General features: G+C 37.3%; 1 protein-coding gene across 4 annotated transcripts in view; it reads left to right on the top strand.

Moving 5' to 3' along the window:
- Nucleotides 1-20,270, top strand: part of LOC145688327 (plasminogen receptor (KT)) — a 69,564-nt gene that overhangs the window by 16,438 nt on the left and 32,856 nt on the right. For all 4 annotated transcript variants that reach the window (XM_081762382.1, XM_081762379.1, XM_081762380.1 and 1 more), the window contains 3 exons: nucleotides 2,560-2,635; nucleotides 11,751-11,837; nucleotides 14,126-14,256. In XM_081762382.1, coding sequence (XP_081618508.1) covers nucleotides 11,757-11,837; nucleotides 14,126-14,256 — 212 coding nt within the window. In that variant the 5' untranslated portion in view covers nucleotides 2,560-2,635; nucleotides 11,751-11,756. The remainder of the gene's footprint in view (nucleotides 1-2,559; nucleotides 2,636-11,750; nucleotides 11,838-14,125; nucleotides 14,257-20,270) is intronic.

Genomic DNA, 20,270 nt, shown 5'->3' with positions numbered 1-20,270 from the left:
CTTCCAGATTTTGGTGACTTCTACAGCAGTAATAACGCAAGTGAGACGGACGGGTCAGTGTACATCTAGTATACTTTACTGTTTAATTCTATAATCATGATTTGATGGATTTCGAATAAGAAAACAGTTACAAGGGATGGAAAATTTTACTTTTTTCAAGAGCCTTTATTTCTAAAAGCTGTTTAAATGATACTTCATCCAATTAAAGAGGTCGTTTTCAATAGATATAAAGATCATAGTGTTGTTTAAAGAAATATGGTATTACATCGTTTTGGATATCCCTGTCCTTGTCACTTGCATTATTACTGTTGCAGAAGCCTCCAAAATTGGATTATTTTTCAATGTGTATGATACTGTAGCGTTCTTAGTTTGTAACTGTAAATATTGCTGACATCCCCCATTAAACCCGAATCAATCAGTGTAACTGTAAATGATATTATTATTAAAAATAATTAAATAATATTTAAATTTTAAATATGTAATAAGTTGACGTACTGCTGTTTGAACAAATATAATTTTATGTTGGGTTGGCAAAACTGTTAATCTGGTATTGCAGTGTATATCAAACATCATCACCCTGTCAATATTTGCATGACATGAAATTTCAGCGTTATGTATCTGTTAGTTTAAAAGTTACAAGCGCGTAAGAAGATAAATAGTCTGAATGGTGTTCACCAGGTTATGGCATATGCTGATGTAAATTTAATAGGGGATGATAGGAGAACAATAGAAAGAAATGCAGAGGTCTTATTAAGCGCTTGCAGGGGCATGGGTTTAGAAATAAATGCAGAGAAAACTAAATACATGGAACTTCGTCCGGATCGTAATACGGCAAATTATGGATGCGTTAAAATATCAAATGATACTGGTATTTTTGATAAAGTGGATACTTTCAAATATCTAGGATTAATATTAACAGACGAAAACCATTTTTATGATAAAAGTCTACTAAAACCAGAGAATTCTTGTTATTATCCAGTTTAAAATCCCTTGTTGTCACGAATTCTGTCGAGGAATTTGAAGCTTAAAATATATAAAACAGTAATCATGCCTGTTCTGTATGGTTGCGAAACTTACTCCGAGGGAAGAACGTAGACTGTAACTATTTGAGAACAAGATCCTGAGACGAATATTCGGACTTAAGAGAATGGGAATGGTGGAAAATTCATAGCGAGGAACTACATAATTTATACCATTCACCAAACATTGTTGGGTTTATCAAGTCTAGGAGTCGCAGATGGGCAGCTCATGTAGCCAGAACGGAAGAAAGTAAAAACGCTTTCAAAGTTTTAATTGAGAGTGCAATCGAAAAAAAAAAAAAAAAAAAAACGACCAGTAGGAAGACCTAGACGCAGATGGGAGAACAATATTAAGATGGATCTCCAGAAATAGGAATCCAAAGTAGAAACTGGATCCAGTTGGCTAAGGACAGAAATCAATGGAGAGCTTTTGTGAACGCGGCATCGAACCTCCGTGTTCCATAGGCCACATAGTTAGTTAGTTAATATATATATATATATATATATATATATATATATATATATATAGATAGATAGATAGATAGATAGATAGATAGATAAACACTGCAAAGTTCGCAACATTGCTTAGAATGGCATATATGTGAAAACTATTTAAAATGATTATTATTTTCCTTTGCTTTTATAGCATTCCAGCAGCAATTGCTTTTGATATATTTAATTATGTGTTCTCATAATTACCTAATTTTAAGCAATGTTGGAAACTATAGCGATGTTTACCACAGCTCCGGATCGGTTAGTGCTATTAAAGTGTTGTAAACGGCAAAATGAGCTGTTTGTTTATCGCAAACGATATAAATACTCAGATATGATACTAAGCATTTTTTCGCAGTAAATCCTTTTGAAAAAAAAAAAAAAAAATGAAATTTTCAATCCCTTGTAACTTGGTTCCAACTTGTTTGAAATACGTCATATGACCATGGTATACAACGCCGAGGTACTTTGTGTGTGCATTGGCCTGTTCGTCTCAATTGTACTGTTATGATGGTAGAGGCTTCCAAACTTTGGATGTTTGTGATACTTTAGCGTCCTTAGTTTGGAACGTAGTATTGTAAATTTTCGTTTAGCATGTACATTTGAAATATGTAATAATCTGACGTAATACCATTTGACAAAATATAAATTTATGTTGAGTTGGCAGTACGGCAGTAGGCATCTATCGGCATAGCAGGGTACATTAAACATTTTCTCCTTGTTCGTATTTACTTAGTACAAAATTTCATGATTTTTCCTCTTACAAACTTGTTCCAACTTAAAAAAACTCACTCTGTATATTATATATATATATACACACGACATGCTCTTTACAGGTTGATTTCTACAGCGAACATGAAAATAAATTTACAATCATCTAAACGATCAAAGACTAGTTATAAATATGTTTAACTTTACATCACACGTTTTTAAAATTGTATGAGAAAGTCAAAGAATTCGAGGTTCAGCGTAAGAGACTGTATCTATTTACTTTTCTTTATAAAGTAGAAAATATTTTAAAGCAAATTTTTGGTATTTTATGTTGCAGGATGCAGAAAGAAATACCATGAAGAGTTGTGTCCGTGGGCTTAAGTAGTCGATGTTAAGGTGGATCGTAATCAAAGGTAAAGCATGTCTCAGCTAATTGCTGTTATTTGTGTGTTTGATGGTAAATTTCTTGAAATGGTTGGTAATTGACAAATGAAATAGATAGATCATTGACTTTGCTTATTCTGGATTTTATCCTCAAATAGTGGGCAAAACAAATATTTCTAAGCAAAGTATGTGGACGAAATACAATTCACAATTCTAACAATTGTAGGGTGCAGCAAAAATTATTAACATGTGTTATTACATTTTTTAATTTCATTACAGATTTTTAGAGAATGAAAAATAAAACTTATCTTTAATTATGAAGTATTTAAGTTTGCTAACCTGTAGAAAATCTCCAATTAAAACTGCCAGCTCATCCTTATATTCCGGAGTTATTGGTAAGAGAACATATAAAGAAATGCACTTTTGCTAGTGACCATAGAATTTCAGGACTTAGAAATTTCATCACAATGGAATCTCTTCACTGCGTATGTGCATTAGCATATAAGTTTTGTCTTTGAACATAATCTGTACTTCATCTGAATTTCTAGCTGCATCATTGCGTCGTGTGTTATGCAAGTGTATCAGATAATTTTGAGTCTGCATCTAAGTTCTGTAATTTACGTAAAGTACGTACAGATAAAACTCGAAATGAGAAATATTCTGTTTTGTTTACAATAAAGTTTACGGTATATGTTCTCGGGCTACCAGCTAGGTGAAGATATCAATTTCTGATGTTTCGAATGCAGACATTGCATTCATCTTCAGGGATTGGGATTAAGAGACCGGAGATGTATGGGCATATAGATATGATGACTCTGTAGAGGCATGTGGTTGACTGAGGGAAATACTGGCTCCTGATTGGCTGTAGTCGCGGTTACGAGAAGTGGTTTAGTTGAACGCTTGTTTTTTGTTCCTGAAAAGGGATGACCAGATGCGACTGAGTTGAAACCCATTGTCTCTATTCAGACTGTTGTTTTCACGTTAGATGTGTGTGGCTTTTTTATTATTCTGTTCCAAAAATTGCTGCACTGGCTACTATGGTGGTACTTGTAAAATTGATTCTGTGTCCCAGCTTAAAGCTATGCTCTTCTAGTCCTGACTTTTCGGGTTGCTGAAGTTTGATGTAACTGTTGTGTTCTTTACATCGTTGTTCTATGATACGTGCAGTTTGCCGTATGTGAGATCTGCCACATTTACATGCCATACCATGTACTCCAGGAGTGTAGAGGTGAAGGTTGTCTTTCACTGGTTTGAGTAACTATCTGATGTTGGCCGGAGGTGTGTGAATAACTACTATATAATGTCTGGGAAGTATTCTGCTGAGTTTGCTAGTGGTGTGGCCGATAAAAGGCAAAATGGTCCAGTAAAATTAGCTCCCAATTGGGTTAAAGGTGGAAATTTGGAATAATAAGCTGAAACTTTCAGCATAAATTCTACCGTATCTATATATGAACACACTAACAGTCCCAAGGAATCCCATTTGAGGAAGCGAAGATATGACGTCATCAATATGGCTGCCATCCGAACTCATCTCTCAAATTTCTAACTATTATAACTACAGGTCATTATAAGATAAGAATTTTATTTTTGTGCCATTTATGAGAGAAAACATTGGAAAGTGTTTTCTAGACTAAAGCGTTTTTATTTGTTGCCAACATTTTTAAATATGGCGTCATGAAGTGAAAAAATGGAATATTCTCAAATCTGTTTTTAAGTTCAAATATCTTTGTAACCACTTCAAATACCGAAAAATAACCTGAAACAATCATTATTGGGTACTTCAAGAGCTTTCCAATGAGGTATGTATTATTGATGTAACTTTAAAACTAACGTAGATAATAGATTTTATGTAATGGAAGATGTGGTGCATAATTTTCCGTAACACCAATAATAGTGGTAGTCAAACTTAATAATTTAAAAAATTTCGAGGGAATTGCAGTAGTATTCTGAATAGATTGTGTAATATCTTTAGTTATGACAGATTTTCTGGTTACAGTTTGGGATATATTACTTTGAACAGAATAATGAAAGCCTTCACCTTACGGTACCTTCCGGTATAATTTAACGTGCTCGCATGAATAAAGATATTATATTACATTGACTTGAGATAAATGAAACGATATCAATCTAGGACCTATAGAAACCATAATGGATGGAAATGGACTCGAGGAACTTTGAATAATATAGTTTCTCATATAAAAATAGGTCATGCTTTTTCCCGTGCTCTTCGTGCTTTTTTTTTTTATTATTTTCTTATTTTTAACTCAGACGGCCATAACAAATAATTCAATGATTTCAGATATATGTTGTGCTATGAAGGGTAAATCATCAAGGAGAATAAATAACTCTTTAGTGAGTAATGAATCAGACACTCGAACTCCTGTATAGAGGGAACATGGTGGCTCAATGGTGTAGAGCTTACCTCTAGTGCGTGAGGTTTCTAGTACGATCCCCACCCAAGTAAGTTTGTGGTGGACAAGATCGTGTCCGTGGGTTTTCTCGGGTACTCTTGTTTCCTCCCATATTCTCACTTCACCATTTCTTCCATTATTGTTCACTTATTGTAATCATCCGTCTCCCTTAGCCTAAAGAACATAATCGTGGCGTGTTAACCTGAAATATTTCAATTCAAGCTTTACGAACTGCTGTCAAATTTACAGTTCTTATAGAGTTCTTATCTGCAGTATGCCTACATATAAAACTGGATAAAGCAAGTAAAGGTAGTCACACAAAACTTTTTTTTTTTTTTTTTTTGCTAAATATTTCAAGCTAGTAGATATAATCCGTCTTTCTATAAGAGCCGAGAAATCAGGTGACTGGGACCTACATTTATATAGTCTCTAGCAAATGCTTCCACATTTTCATGTTTCTGGAGACATTAATTATGAGAGATATGTGGCGTTATATCTACAACAAATGAAGGAGCTGAAGGCACAACTTCCCTCTGAAGGATTCGAGAAATTAACCAAACACGTAGATTTGAGCATAGGGCGTAGTAACTCCAACATGGCGGGTCTCAAGCCTGTGCTGAGAAAGGGAGGAGGGACCCTCTGTGGCCGCATGCGGATTGCATGCATGTGCCTAGTACCGGAGGGGAAGATTACTATAAATATACCACATTGACTTGACACCTAGTCTTCCGTTTCAGGCGCTGCTATCGGCTGAAGGAATTCCACACTCTTTCGCTAAAACTCTCTCGCCTAGCAGCTGCTGAACCCTTATTGGCTCAACGCGTGGGTGTGTCGGGGTGTGAGCTTTAGTTCGCATTTTTGCCACGGCTCAAGACATTTTGGCAGCATAATAGTGAGAAGTACATGGAAACATGTTACAGTCTCACATGCCCGCGTTGAGAAAGGCGGGCAGCGATCTACTGGCAGAGGTGAGATTACGGCTATCCTTTGAATTGGGCAACTAAGTCATACCCTTGGGTCCGCGAGATAAGACTACGTGGTACTCCAACACGTGTGAAAGAGGGGTAGTTGGTGTGCTCAGGGGGGTGGATCCAGCGCCCTACCGGGAAGATGATGTAGGTACTGCGCTCAAAGAGCTCTTGGGTCCGAGATGGGATACTTAACCTAACGCACACTTTATGTGGACTTTATCCTAACGCACACTTTATCTGGACTTTATCCTGACGCACACTCGTACCTCACGAGTTGTGAAGTAGTGCTAATCCTTCCTTTCAGGCTTTGCTCTCCTCACTGGGTTGAGGATCACGCGGCCCTGCAGGAGAGCTTGCCACTCCCAAATGGCTATTGTCTTTAAAGGTAGGCAGTCTATATCAGCCATTGGATCTGGTAATGTACGGTGTACCTCTACCGTAATTACAGGAAGTTTCGTATTGTTTGAACGACCCTATCGAGGGAGAGTGTGTGGTCCCTCCCAATGGTGGTGTACACGTACCATTGAATTTGAAATGTTGCTTTGCTATTACGTATACGTGACAGACTAGTTGCGCCGTATAGCTTGGGCGAACCTACCAGGGGAGTAGGCCCCTACTTCCAAATAGACATGTCTGCTTTGAGCAGACGGTCTACATCAGTCATTGGTTCTGATAAGATACGGTGTCCTCTACCGTAATTAGAGGTTGTCACGTACTGCTTGGTCGATTGTACCGGGAGGGGATGGCAGGTTCCTGCCTGCAGGGAAAAAGTGCTAATCCGAGGTATCTGGGTAACGGTTTCTGATCCCAGTGAAAGGGATGAAGCTCTGTGTGGTAAGGGCTGGCATCAAACTTAAATGCAGACTAACACATACTATTGGATCCAGGATGAGATACAGGAGTGTCTCAACGTGTGTGTGGTACCTGTACACGCGAAGATGGTGTTGTGGAACGATAGGGGTAGTCAGGGTTCGGACATCGCCTAGGGTTCCCGGGGTCATACCGTAGGATTCGGTAGCTCATGGGAGCCAATTGAAGCATTTGCTGATTGGCTTTGGCTACACAACCTTGTCCAAAGGAAAGGGACAATCAAAATGTTCCCGGAATTTCCTTGTAACTATTTATTACCACAATATAGGTACACATTCATTTAATCGCATTCGAAATAGGCTCCTTGACAACACACACACTTGTTCCACCGCTTCTGCCATTGATGGAAACAACGCTGAAAGTCCTGGTTTGGTATGTTCCGAAGCTCACCCGTCTCGTTGGTTTTGGATGTCTTCTACGGATGTGGCAAAATAGTTACCTTTGAAGCTCGTTTTGGTCTTAAGGAAGAGCCAGAAATCCACTGATTCCGCTGGTGCTAAATCAAGTTGGGGAAAAGAAAACCTTTCAAGAAATTGACACAAACAGTTTCATTACAAAGAACAGTGAGGTTTGCAACAGTCCGGTTACCTGTCATAATTCAATTAATTCTGCAGGAGAGGAATTTTTGTCTTCAGCGTACCAATGAAAGTCTAATGACACATTAAATAAGAAGAGATATTTAATATACATGGGAATTACAGGATGTCAACCAATTAATGCTGATTTCAATCTTTTTTTCCTCCCTCCAATCTGCTTCCACAAGGGAACATTCATTCACGACCTACTACCCGATACAAGAGTGGAGAGATATGAAATTAGATTCAGCTGAATGGACTTGCAAGAAAGAAGAAAATTATCATCAACCTGTTCCTTCTCAGCAAAAGTCTAATGATCCCTTGAATTTGATATGAAATTGGAAAGAAGAGTACAATTTCAGATGCACGTCCTGGAGACATCAGCTTATGTGCAGCAACTTTTGTGATCATTGTACTGGCTATGGATACGGTAATCGTGATGTGGTAGAAGAGGAAGACTTAGCTAATCCACCTTTTTCTAATGATGAAGCAGCAAATGAAAATGAGAGTGCTGAACCATCTCATCGCCGTCGCAGAATTGAATGAAGCACAGAACTCTCCTTAAAACTCCAGAGCTTTACAATGGAAATGCTATTTTTTTCTATTATACAATGTGTGAATGTAGTATTTTTATTTTTAAAATATATATTAATTATTGATGAAGTGATTACCGATATTGGTAATTAAGAGTAAACTGAACGGTCAATGTAGTATGGTTTCTTATTGATGTGTAAATGTTTAAATTATTTACAATGCCTATCTGAAGATAGAGGCTTCCATTACTGTATTACAACTTAATTAAACTGCCATTTTTACTGTAACAAAACTGTAACTATAAAATCTAGTCGTAACTATAAAGATATTATAGAATCTATTCAGAATATTGCTGCAAATTCCTCGAAATTCTGAAATTACTGAATCTGATGCTATCACTATTACTGATGTCACGGAAGATTATGCATTACACCTTTCATTATATAAAAGCTATTAGCTACGTTAGTTTTAAAGTTACATTAATGATACATACCTCATTGGAAAGCCCTTGAAGTAACCAATAATGATTATTTCAGGTTGTTTATTAGAATTCGTTGCGGTTACGAAGATGTTTGAGCTTAAACATCAAAAACAGAATTAAGAACGTAACATTTTCACTTCATGACGCCATATTTTAAAATGGCGGCAACAAATAGAAACGCTTTAGCCTAGAAAATACTTTCCAATGTGTTGTCTCAAAAATGGCGCAAGAACAAAGTTCTTATCTTAAAATGATCTGTAGTTATAATAGTTTGAAATTTGAGAGATGAGTTCGGATGGCAGCAGGACTTCTATTATGTTCATATATAGATATAGTAGAATTTATGCTGAAAATTTCAGCTTGTTATTCCAAATTTCCATCTTCAGATCTACTTTTACGGGGCTGATACGGTAGAGGAGGGAGAGAATCCTCACTCTTGACTTTTTTGATCACTTTGTGTTCGGAAGTAACGGCCCTTTTTATGGTCATGTTGTTGTGTGTAAGACTGTAATCATACTCTTGTAGCGTCGAACTAAGATTATTGAATTCCTCTTGTGAACTTTCCTGGTCATTTACGGAGACTTTCTACACTGTGTCCTAATGTTCCGTCAGGTTTACAGCGAACAAGAATACCAAGAAAAGGGAGGCATCCATTCCGCTTTAATTCCATGGTGACTTTGATCTCAGGATGATGACTGTTTAAGAAACTTCAAAAAATCCTGTAGTGTTTCAGGTCTATTTGGCCAGATAGCAAAAATATCGTGAACGTATGTAAAGAAACAGGAAGGCTTAAGAACCGCCAGATCAAAAGCTTCATGTTCAAAATACTCCATGTAGAAGTTGGCAGTAGCTGGAGAGAGAGGAAACCCCATGACACTCCATCCATTTGTACATAGTAACATCCATCTTAAAAAAAGTTCGTGGAGGTCAGTGTATGGTAAAACAGAGCAGTCATTTCCGGATTAAAGCGATTTCGTATCAGCTGCATTGTATCCTTGACAGGAACTCTTGTCAATAAACTACGTCGAAACTGACCAGGAGGTCGTTTGAATTCAGTTCGAGGTTTTTGGGATCTTAACAAAATCGGACGAGTTTTTAATGTCATTTTTCAGAGTTTCCAAGTAACGAATTTAAAGTTAACGTGAGGTACTTTGTGAGGCGATATATTGGGCCCCTTATGGCGCTGTCAATATAGGCCTCACAGGCAATCCATTCCTCTGAACTTCTTGTAAAGTATAGAGTCGAGGTGGTTGGCTTCTGAATGAGGACAGATTTTAGCACACATCTTCGGGGAAATCTAGACTTCTTTAGCAACAGATTGATTGTCCTCTCAACCGTTGAAGCCGGTATTTGGCTAGTGTCTTGTAAGCTGGTCATCTAGCAGGTCAGCTTTCTTCTTATAAGCTTGTGTAGACAGTAGGACGGTGGCATTACCCTTGTCAGCTGACAGTATGTATGGCTGAGCAACGCGTTCGGCTTTGGTTCTGTTGGATTTTGGTAGTATGGCCCTAGAACAAGCCTTTACTCGCCACTTTCATCCTGTGGCATGTGGCTGACGGGTCGTTGAAATCCGGCTATGATTTCTTCAGGGAGGATCTGCATGGTGTGCTTTGAATATGAAGCTTTTGATGCGACGGTTCTTAAGCCATTTTGTTTCTTTAGATAGGTTGGTACTTATGCTGTTTGGCCACGTGGACCTGAAATACTATAGGATTTTTTGGAATTCCTCAGTCTTTATCCTGAGATCAAATGCACCACGCAATTGGAGCGGAATGGATGTCTCCCTTTTCTTGATATTCTTGTTCGCCGTAAAGCTGACGGAACATTAGGACACAGTGCATATAGAAAGCTGACACATACGAATCTTTATCTGAATGCAAGCACCTCTCACCATATGTCACAACGTCTTACAGTGTTAAACACTTAGGCAGTCCCCATAAGTGACCAGGAAAGTTTTCAAGAGGAATTCAATAATCTTCGTTCGACGCTACAAGAGAGTGCTTACAATATTATATGTATGAACATGGCCATACAAAAGGCCGTTACTTCCCAACACAAAGTGATCAAAAAAGTCAAGAGTGAGGATTCTCTCTCCACTACCATATTGCGTTTCGTCGGTCATACCTCTATCAAACTCAGCAGAATAGTTCCCAGACATGTTGTAACAGTTTTTCACAAACCTTCAGCCAACATCTGATACCCTCACTTGCGCACACCTGGAGTATATCGTATGACATGTATATGTGACAGATCATACATACGGCAAACTGGTCATATCATAGAATAACGATGCAAAGAACATAACAGCTACATCAGACTTCAGCAACCCGAAGTCAGGACTAGCAGAGCATAGCTTCGAGCTAGGACATAAAATCAATTTTACAAATAACACCATAGTAGCCAAGTGCAGCAATTTTGTGGACAGAATAATAAAGGAAGCCATAGATGCCTAACGTGAAAACAAGAACGTCAATAGAGACAATGGGTTTCAACTAAGTTCCATTTGGTCGGCCCTTTTCAGGAGCTAGTATTTCCTTTAGCCAATCACAAGCCTCCATTCATAGCTTCACCTCTACGTAATCACCATATATATGTCCACTATCTCCGATCTCTTCAGCACAGTCCCTGAAGATGAATGCAATGTCTGCATTCGAAACATCAGAAGTCAATATCTTCACTTAGTAGCCCGAGAATACATACACGTACTAGAATCACATCGCCAGGAAAAACACAATTCTTTCTTCAATAAAGTTTACGTTGATACGTACTTTTCCTCGCATTTTTATTTGTATCTCGTTATTTACAGAATGCATCTAGGCTAGTGGTTAGCGTCGTTCATAATCCGAGATTTCTTGCGTAATTAAGTGGGCCAATCTTCCTGACTAAGGTTTTTTCCACGGTCATCCTCGGTTTCCCCAGGCAAAAGCTGGGTTAGTACCTTGAAATATCAGTCCTAGCCGACTTCCATCCATTTTATTTCTCATTGATTTTTTAGTGTTGATTGGTTGGTTGATTTGCAGTTTGGTGTTCCGTTGAGCACCAAGGTTGTATAAGACGTGGACCTACAACCTGATGTGGGGTCCGAACTACATGATCTTCCAGCTGGAATCGAATCCGACTTTCACGTAATGAAGGCGCGTAAACTAACCATATAACCACGATGTTGTTCTTCGTGTTTGTTATTGGTGTAAACTAGTATTGTAGGTTATATCGTGAAATTTATTAAATAAATAAATAAATTTCATTTTATAAACTTATAACATCCTGGTAGTTTGCATTCTTGAAAACATTTTTTGTTACAGAGAACAATGGGAAACATATTCACGAAAACAATGGAAGAAAACATGAAGAAGAATCAAGAATTTATTACAGAAATGAACAAAATTACTGTAAGTATACCGATTACATTAGAATAAGCAGTACATTTTATTATAGTTAAAAAAAATGTAACAAAATATTAAATTTGGTAGCTTTGGTGTAACGATCATAATGCGATTTACTGCAATTTGATATTTCATACGGTACCGGAGATATGAAAAACATTGGTCGAGATTTCTATACTGCTTTAAAATGACCGTATTTGTAGAACTTATTCTTGTTTCCTTTGCTTGTATAACATTACATTAAAAGTTTTTGGTAGTTGTAATTACAAGTAGTTTTCATAACTACTTAATTGAAAAAGTGTAACGCTGCTTAAAATGTTTTATCATATCCCTGGAACAGTTTACGGCATTATGATCTTTACGTCTGTTGGATACTATATACATGAGATTGGCTGTGATCTTCAAGGAAACCGTTTGAAATCATCAAATTTTTAATCTCTTGTAACTTTATTGGAAACACGTCATATCATCATAGTATTTAGACTGAAAGGTACTTTGCCCCGCCCGTCTCACTTATGTTATTAACTACTGTAGGGGCTTTCAAAATTTGAGTGTTTGTGAAACCATATCGTACTTAGTTTGTAACCCTAAATAATAAATGCTATTGTAGGTTTTCATAGATTTAAAGTGTAGATTTTGAACTATGTAATAATGTAATGCAATGCCACTTGAAAAAAATACAGCTTTTATGTTGGATTAGCAACACTGTTAATCTGATGGTATTGCTTCCCCGTGACGATCTTGTACATAATTTGTGCATTTTCTTGATATATGTAAATTTAGAATGGTGTTTCAGGATAAAAGTTCTACCATATATATATATATATATATATACACATGTTTTAATAATTATGAATTCGTTTAACGATTGTGTTAAAAAAAAATTTCTCGAAAATTTAATTCTTTTTTTTTTTTTTTAACGGATTGATAATAAGCCTGTAAAGAATTGCATTAAGGTTAATTTTGACACACTGTAAACATGTAGGCGAAAACTACCATAGTCGTATCAAAATATTTTGTGAAACTTAGTTTTTATTGCTATCAACACAGTAATATCTCGAAAACCACACTGAACATCACACTCAGTGACAGCGTGCTTACCTGTGCACCTTTTTTTTTTTTTTAAGTTGGTATTTCGACTCGGACGAGAGTCAGGTTCGCAACCGTTTCTTACTACTTGCAGCAAGAATTCTCATACTTTCATCATTAATTGTTTTTGTCTGTTTTGTAAAGAGTCAACGCCAAGAATTCCCTGACAAAATTAGTTTCACAGAACACTTGTTACACTTTTAGCACTTCCATTCTGATTAGCTGATAACTCGAAAAAATTCAAATTAGTTCTGTAACAGGTTTGCTGTCAAGCTTACTTCATGATCTTTGTTAACACGATCCTTTTCACTAGTTTCCTTGTATGCTTTTACGCAAAGGTAAAAACAATTAATGGTGAAAATATAGGAATTCAGCCTGCAAGAGGTAAGAAACGATTGCGAACATTACTGCCACGCGAGTCGAAATATCAACATAAGCCAAAATAAAAAGGACCAAGGGTGCAAACGTAAGCACATTCTTATATATGAGATATGCCCTATAGCATTTATGAGTAATTATTATATTCAATGGTTTGTACGAACACGAAGGTTTTGCTTATTCCCTTCGTTCTCGCTGTTGTGGGTATCATTTCCTGGCGGCCATTAATGAACAACAATTTACAATCTTTTTTACTTTACAGAAGCCTGGTTTTGTGTGACTTAGTTGTAATTTGTGTAGTATACCATCAGTACTTCCGTATATTTTGGATCATTTTCAAAATCTTTCTAAAGTAGAGAACGCATTTGCAGCATTGCACTTTCAATAATAATAATTTAAAAATCATAGGGCACACCTAGCATGCCAAATTCATTGCGCATTGAACATGTTTACGTTGACCAGATAATAACGCCTTAAGTACATTAACTTTTGACGTAAGGAACACGGTCTAAATCACTTCACTTCTGAATGATAAATCCGCTGGTGAATTCTATTCTGTGCCAGTTAACCAGTATTGTTATTACTAAAATACTTTTTTAAAAGTTGTAATGATAACCTCAGCAAGCAAATATGACCAAGTACGGAATTGCCATTGCATGTTTGTGTAAGTATGTTGAAGTGGGAAGTTTACATGCAAATAGAAATTTATGTGAGTGCAGAAAAGTGCATTAGAAACACACATAATGTTGTCATTTTTGTTCATATTTATGACACTGAGTAGCTGCAAAGATGTATGTAACTTTGGCTGCTTTGATTTTCCCATCAAGGTCGAACGACAGATCCAGATGCAGAATCAGATGCGCGAGAGAATGATGGCCATGCAAGTAGCCAGAGCAAGAGAATTACTCTATTGGTTTGGTTCTTTCTATGTTCTAGCAGCTCTGGGAATGGTCGCCGGGTAGGTATGAAGTAGACAAAAGCATTTATTGCTCACGAGAATTACATGTTTCTAGTTGTGTGATTGTTAAGTTTAATTATTCACCATGAAAGCTGGATCGATAACTACATCATACGTAATGAGATTCATGTAAGAACGAGTACTTACCAAAATTGCAATTCTTATTTATTTCATTGTTGTGTCGTTGCGGTTTTGTTTGTCAGTAGTTGAGTAGTGTTAATGCCAATGCCAAGGAAGACAGTAATAAAGTTGAAAACATGTATGCCATCGGGATTGTAAATAATGTATGGGTGTACTTAATTTTAATTTCACTTATTCGTGTATATCATAGCATATACTTAAAACACGAATAAAATTAATGCATATGTTAATTAAAATGTATCACGAACACCAGTAATTTTTTTTGGGGGGGGGGGGGGATAGGTGTCGCTGCTAACTATGAATATGTTATTTTCGAGTTCTGATTAACTGCAAAGGCAAGCGTCAAAATCTAAACAAGTGTCCCAGGAGGAAAGTGCAATACTTCGGAAAATTGTAGTATGGGTGATTCTAAGCAAGAAAGTTCATACAAACATCGGTCCTAATCTCAACGGTTTGAGAGCTACGGATTCTGAACCATTTTTGACTTTATGTTGCCTATTTTTCACCGTGTAATTATTATACAGAGGTGGGACAAAGCGGATTTGAAAGGTGATTTAATTGCCTTTCCAACGATATGCAGTATGTGACAATGGTGCACTACGAATTCTTGGAACGTGGTAAGACAATTACCAAAGATGTGTACTCATCACAACTGAGAACGGTAGCCACCAAACTGACCTAGAAACATCCAGCACTAGTGAACAGAAGAGGTGTGCCCTCATACCGCAAAACAGACGCTGGAGGTAATCTCAGAACTTGGTTGGGAGCTTCTACCTCATCCTCCCTACTCCCCAGATGTCGCCTCTTCGGATTACCATTTATTCTTGGCCATGGACAACTTTATGCGTGGCAGGCAGTTCAAGACTGAACAAGACGTCAAAAATGCAGTTGCTGAGTTTTTCGAGTCTCGGGAACAAATATTCTACAAAACTGGCATTTACAAGCTTGTTGAGCGCTGGGAGAAGGTTGTAGAAGTAAATGGAGGCTATTTTGCCGAATAAATAAACCGTTAAAACCCTGTAATTGACAGTTTTCTTTCATAGTATAAAAGCGCACGGACTTTCTTGCTTCCCTGGTATGTTCCAAAATTCATTTCAAAGTTTTCAGCCATTTTCCTGTGATGTAATCGCAAACAACAATTTCAAGCCCTTCAAGCCAGAGGGAAATATAATAGAAAATGCCCCTCCTGTGTTAAAACGGGAACTTTTAAAAACGCTGGAACACGTATCTGCTTATGATGAGTTTATATGTGGAATTGCGTCTACCTAACTTCAGGGATTTATGTGGTTCTCTATTCTGGACAAATATTTGGGTTCCCGTTACCCCATATCTTATTCGTTGTTTCTGTGACAAAGGTGTTTTCTGTTCAAATCTTACGTTTCTGTTATATTAATATGGTCTGAATTTTCAGTGAATCATTCTCACTCTTCCATATAATAGTATCCCTTTCCATCCTCCGCTTCTAGCAGTGGAATTTTCGAAAACCCTGAAAAACTTGTTTCCCTTATTTCTTATCAAGAGTTTATACAACGAATTTCACGCCTCCCAACTTAAGCGAATCCTTGAGGCCCCGCGTAGCCCCTTTGATTCGAGCAGTCCTGGATTCCGGATGCTAGCGGACCGCTCCCGATCGGACCTTAAGTCGAAAAAGTTTAAAATCTTTTTCAGACCAGTCATCCTGAGTGAAGTTTTCCTCATTCCCATCAGGCAAATACCAGGTTGGTACCTTATGTAAATGATCCCTGCCCTCTTCCTTCCTTCCTTTCCCCTCAGTTCCGAGGGTATTGTGATCGCCGAAGGACGTCATCGCTCATATGTAATGGGCTAACGTGGTCATAGCTGCCGAAAGCCCAGAAATTTAATTCCTAATCCTAATTAAGCTAATCCTTACATTAAGCATTTTCTGAGTAATGTGAAATCTTAATAATATAGAAATTGGCCACTTTATCTCCTTTAGAAGCAGAAATTTCGCAGACGCTGAAATACGTATTTAATTATACAGAGTGTTTGGAAAAGAACTCCGTAGTTTTAAGTATAAATTTAATTGGGAAATGAATGAAAACTTACATCAGTGAGTACATATCATGAAAGAGAATTCCTTCAAGTTTTGTTTAATGTTGGTAGACTTCAACGTGGGATCCATTTGTGGCCCTGCCCTACGTAGATTTAATTTCATGTAACAGTTGCAATTTGTAGGCGCGCAACTTAAGTCTTTTACGCACAACATCATACACAGTACCTTTAGGCACTCCTAATTGTAGACTACATCTGGCCAATGACTTCTTCGGGCTTCGAACACAAGAAACACGGATCTGTTCAACAACATCTTCAGAAGTTCTCGGTCTACCCGGTGATTTTGCTTTTAAAACACTACCGGTTTCCTTGAAAACCTTTAGCCAATGATGGATAGTTTTTGCTGTAGGTGCTTCACCACCATACTGACGTCTAAAATTACGTTGCACTGTTATAACTGACTCAGTTTTCACAAGCCAAATAACACACTGCGCTTTCTATTGCGGAGTACACATTGTTGCAGAGTTGCTCTGCACTGCACGCCTGCCTGGACTGAACTGAGGAAACAGGGGAAAAACAGCATTGGTGCCGTCTCAAAGTCAAGCAGACTTGCAACTGCAGGGGAGCCAAACTTGGAAAGTTGATGAATCAAACACCACAAACTAGAATAGTGTATGTCACTTTTTACAGATTCTAAGACACATTAAAACTAGGGAGTTCTTTTTCAAACACAGTGTATTTATCTAAGAGTTTATATACTGATTTTCATATTTCCAACTTAAGCAAAACCTCACTATGGGTACTTTCTCAATAAAGAAAGGGAAATTTGAACACTATAATAATGGCTGTCTTTTCTCCGTAAGGAGTGGAATTTTCCAAAATGCTGAAACACGTGCCGTTATTTGTATTTGAATGTTTATATATCGAATTCCATGCCTCTAACTTAAGCGAATCCCCAAATATGATAATTTGTGACTACATAAAGGGGAATTCCAGTATTATTAAAATTTCCCTCCCTTAGGAGCGAAATTTTCGAAAACGATGAAACACATATTCTAATATTTTTATTTAAGAATTCATACTGATCTTCACATCTTCATCTAAACTGAATCCTCACATTGAACGCTTTCTCAATGAAGAAAGGGAAATTTGGATGTTATTGAAATGACTCACCTTTTCCTCCTTAGAAGCGAAATTTTCCAAAACGCTGAAACACGTATTCCGTTCATTTCATTTAAGGGTTTATACACTGAATTTTATATCTCTAACTTAATCGAATCCCCATATTTGGCACTTTGTGAATAAATAAGTGGAAATTTCAATATTATAGAGATTCATTCCTTTTTCCCGTTCAGGAGCAGATTTTTCGAAAACTGAAACACGTGTTCTCCTATTTTTATTTAAGAGTTTATAAAGCGAATTTCATATCTCCAACTTAAGTGTATCCTCACATTAGGCACTTTTTCAATAACAAAAAAGGAAATTTTAGTATTTTATAAAGTCGCCTTTTGGAGATTTTTCAAAACGCTGAATTATGTCGTCTCTTATTTCTAATTTGTATGTCGGGTTTCATCTCTCTGATGCCAGAAATTCTTGAGATACTCTAATCTTGGGGAAAATTTTGAATTCCTCTAGGATGGATATTTCTAAACACACTTTTTTTTATTCCGGTGACACTTCTGATGCTGTTTCAATCCAAGTTCAGCTCTGATAATTTGGGAAGGGGAGGATACAACGTAGGGGAGGGGGATAAACATTTAAAATGATCGAAAACGACTAATATTAGTGTCGAATCCATAGTTTTAGGAGTAGCTTAGATTAACAGTGACAATTCTGATGCCGTGTGCCGCAGCACGGTGGAGGGGGAGGGGAGCTATATATAATAATGATCAAAAATGACCAATGTTAGTGTCTAATCCATAGTTATGGGGATCATTCAGATGAACAGTAACATTTCCGATCCGGTTTGAATCCAAAATCAGCCCCGCCACTTGGGGGAGGGGGAGAAATATATATATAAATGATCGAAAATGGCCACTATCAGTGTCGAATTATGTTTTCTGGGTCGCTTAAATGAACAGTCATACTTTCGATCCCATTTAAATTCAAATTCAACCCGGCAGCTTGGGGAGAGATAAATATATATATATATATAAATGGTCGAAAATGACCGATATTAGTGTTGAATGTATAGTTCTTGGAGTCGCCGAGATGAACAGTGACACTTCTGATGCTGTTTAAATCCAAATTCAGCCTCGCATCTTGGGGGAGGGGGAAAGGGAAGTACTTAAAACTGATCAAAACTAACCCATATTAGTGTCGAATCCATAGTTTCCGGGGTCGCTGAGATGACCAGTGACACTTCCGATCCCGTTTAAAACCAAATTCAACTCCACTCCATAACTTGGGAGAGAGGGAGATAATAAAATGATCGAAAATGACCAATATTAGTGTCGAATTCATGGTTTCCGGGGTCGCCGAGATGATCAATGATCTTTCCGATGCCGTTTAAATCGATGCCATTAAAAACGAAAACAGCATATTTGACGGGTACTAAACACATGAGATACGGAGTTGTGCAATTAAATTTTCATTTCAACCCAGCGAAGCGGGTAATATATGCTAGTATTTAATAAGTTTTACCGTCAACACATGAAGCACACTATCGTGTTTAGATTTGGGCATTAGTATTTGAGTAACCTCAAGTTGGTGGACAAACTTAATTAAATAATAAAAGGTTGAATATAAGCAATGACAACTTTTAATTAAGGACAATTTTAGTATAGGGGCCAAAGACTTGGGACAAACAATCGGAATCTCAAGGCAGTTTTGCGGTAAAATTTTCGCAGATGGCAGATCACATTGCCATGTTGCTATAATAGTTTCGGAGAGAAAAGTCGTTAAGCACCAACATTTTAAACTTTATTTAGTACGAAGAGAAAAGAGAATTTTTGTTTTTCCTTTTATTCAGTACAGGCTGCTTTTAAGCTAATAATTAATTGCATTCCGGAAACAAAAAAAGGATCATTTCAACTCACAAAAAGTTGTATATTTTTTACAAGATACATACATCTACGGTGCAGATTAAGAATAGGGCTACCAACAAAATAAATTACATATACATATCGCACCTCCTACACAAAATAAACTTGCAATATCTTCAAAAATGATACTTTATACGGGATGTTATATTCCTCGATGCAGATTTACTTTACGGGTGCCGATCATTATGATTATAACTACAGCTTTTTCTGGGCAGATAATGTTGAACTCAAACTGCCTTAAGTTCGAACGAAAACCATTTTTATTGTAAATTTTTCTTAGATAATGAGTATGTATGGGGTAAATTACTCTTAACGTCCTTCTAGATTGTGGATAAGGGTGACACATAATCATAAACAACCGATATTAGTGTCGAATCCACAGTTTTCGGGGTCGTTGGTATGAATAGTGACACTTTCGATGCTGTTTAAATGCTAGTACAGTCTCCATTAACAGCCCTAAGTGGGGTGGTAAGGAAGTGACATATAAAAATAATCGACCGATATTATTATCAAATCCTTAGTTTTCCAAGGGGGCGCGGTGGCTCAGTGGTACAGATTTAACTTCGGTGTTTGGGGTCCCTGGTTCGATTCCAGCTCGCGCCGTGTGGACTTTGTGATGGACAAACACTGTGGTCGTGGGTTTTCTCGGGGTTTTCCCATTTCCTCCCACTTTCTTCATTCCACCATTTCATTCATTTCTCATCATCACCGTCTCCTTTATCCTAACCGGCATAACCGTGGGAATTAAAACTTAAAGATTTCATTTCATTTCTCTATAGTTTTCAAGGTGTCTACGCTGATTGGTGACAGACCCCA

Source organism: Thermobia domestica, chromosome 6 (genome assembly GCF_964235325.1).
Source record: "Thermobia domestica chromosome 6, izTheDome1.hap1.1, whole genome shotgun sequence".
In the NCBI taxonomy this organism is placed as follows: Eukaryota; Metazoa; Arthropoda; class Insecta; order Zygentoma; family Lepismatidae; genus Thermobia; species Thermobia domestica.
The sequence above is the reverse complement of the archived record's forward strand: the minus strand, read 5'-3'. Positions and strand labels throughout refer to the sequence as shown.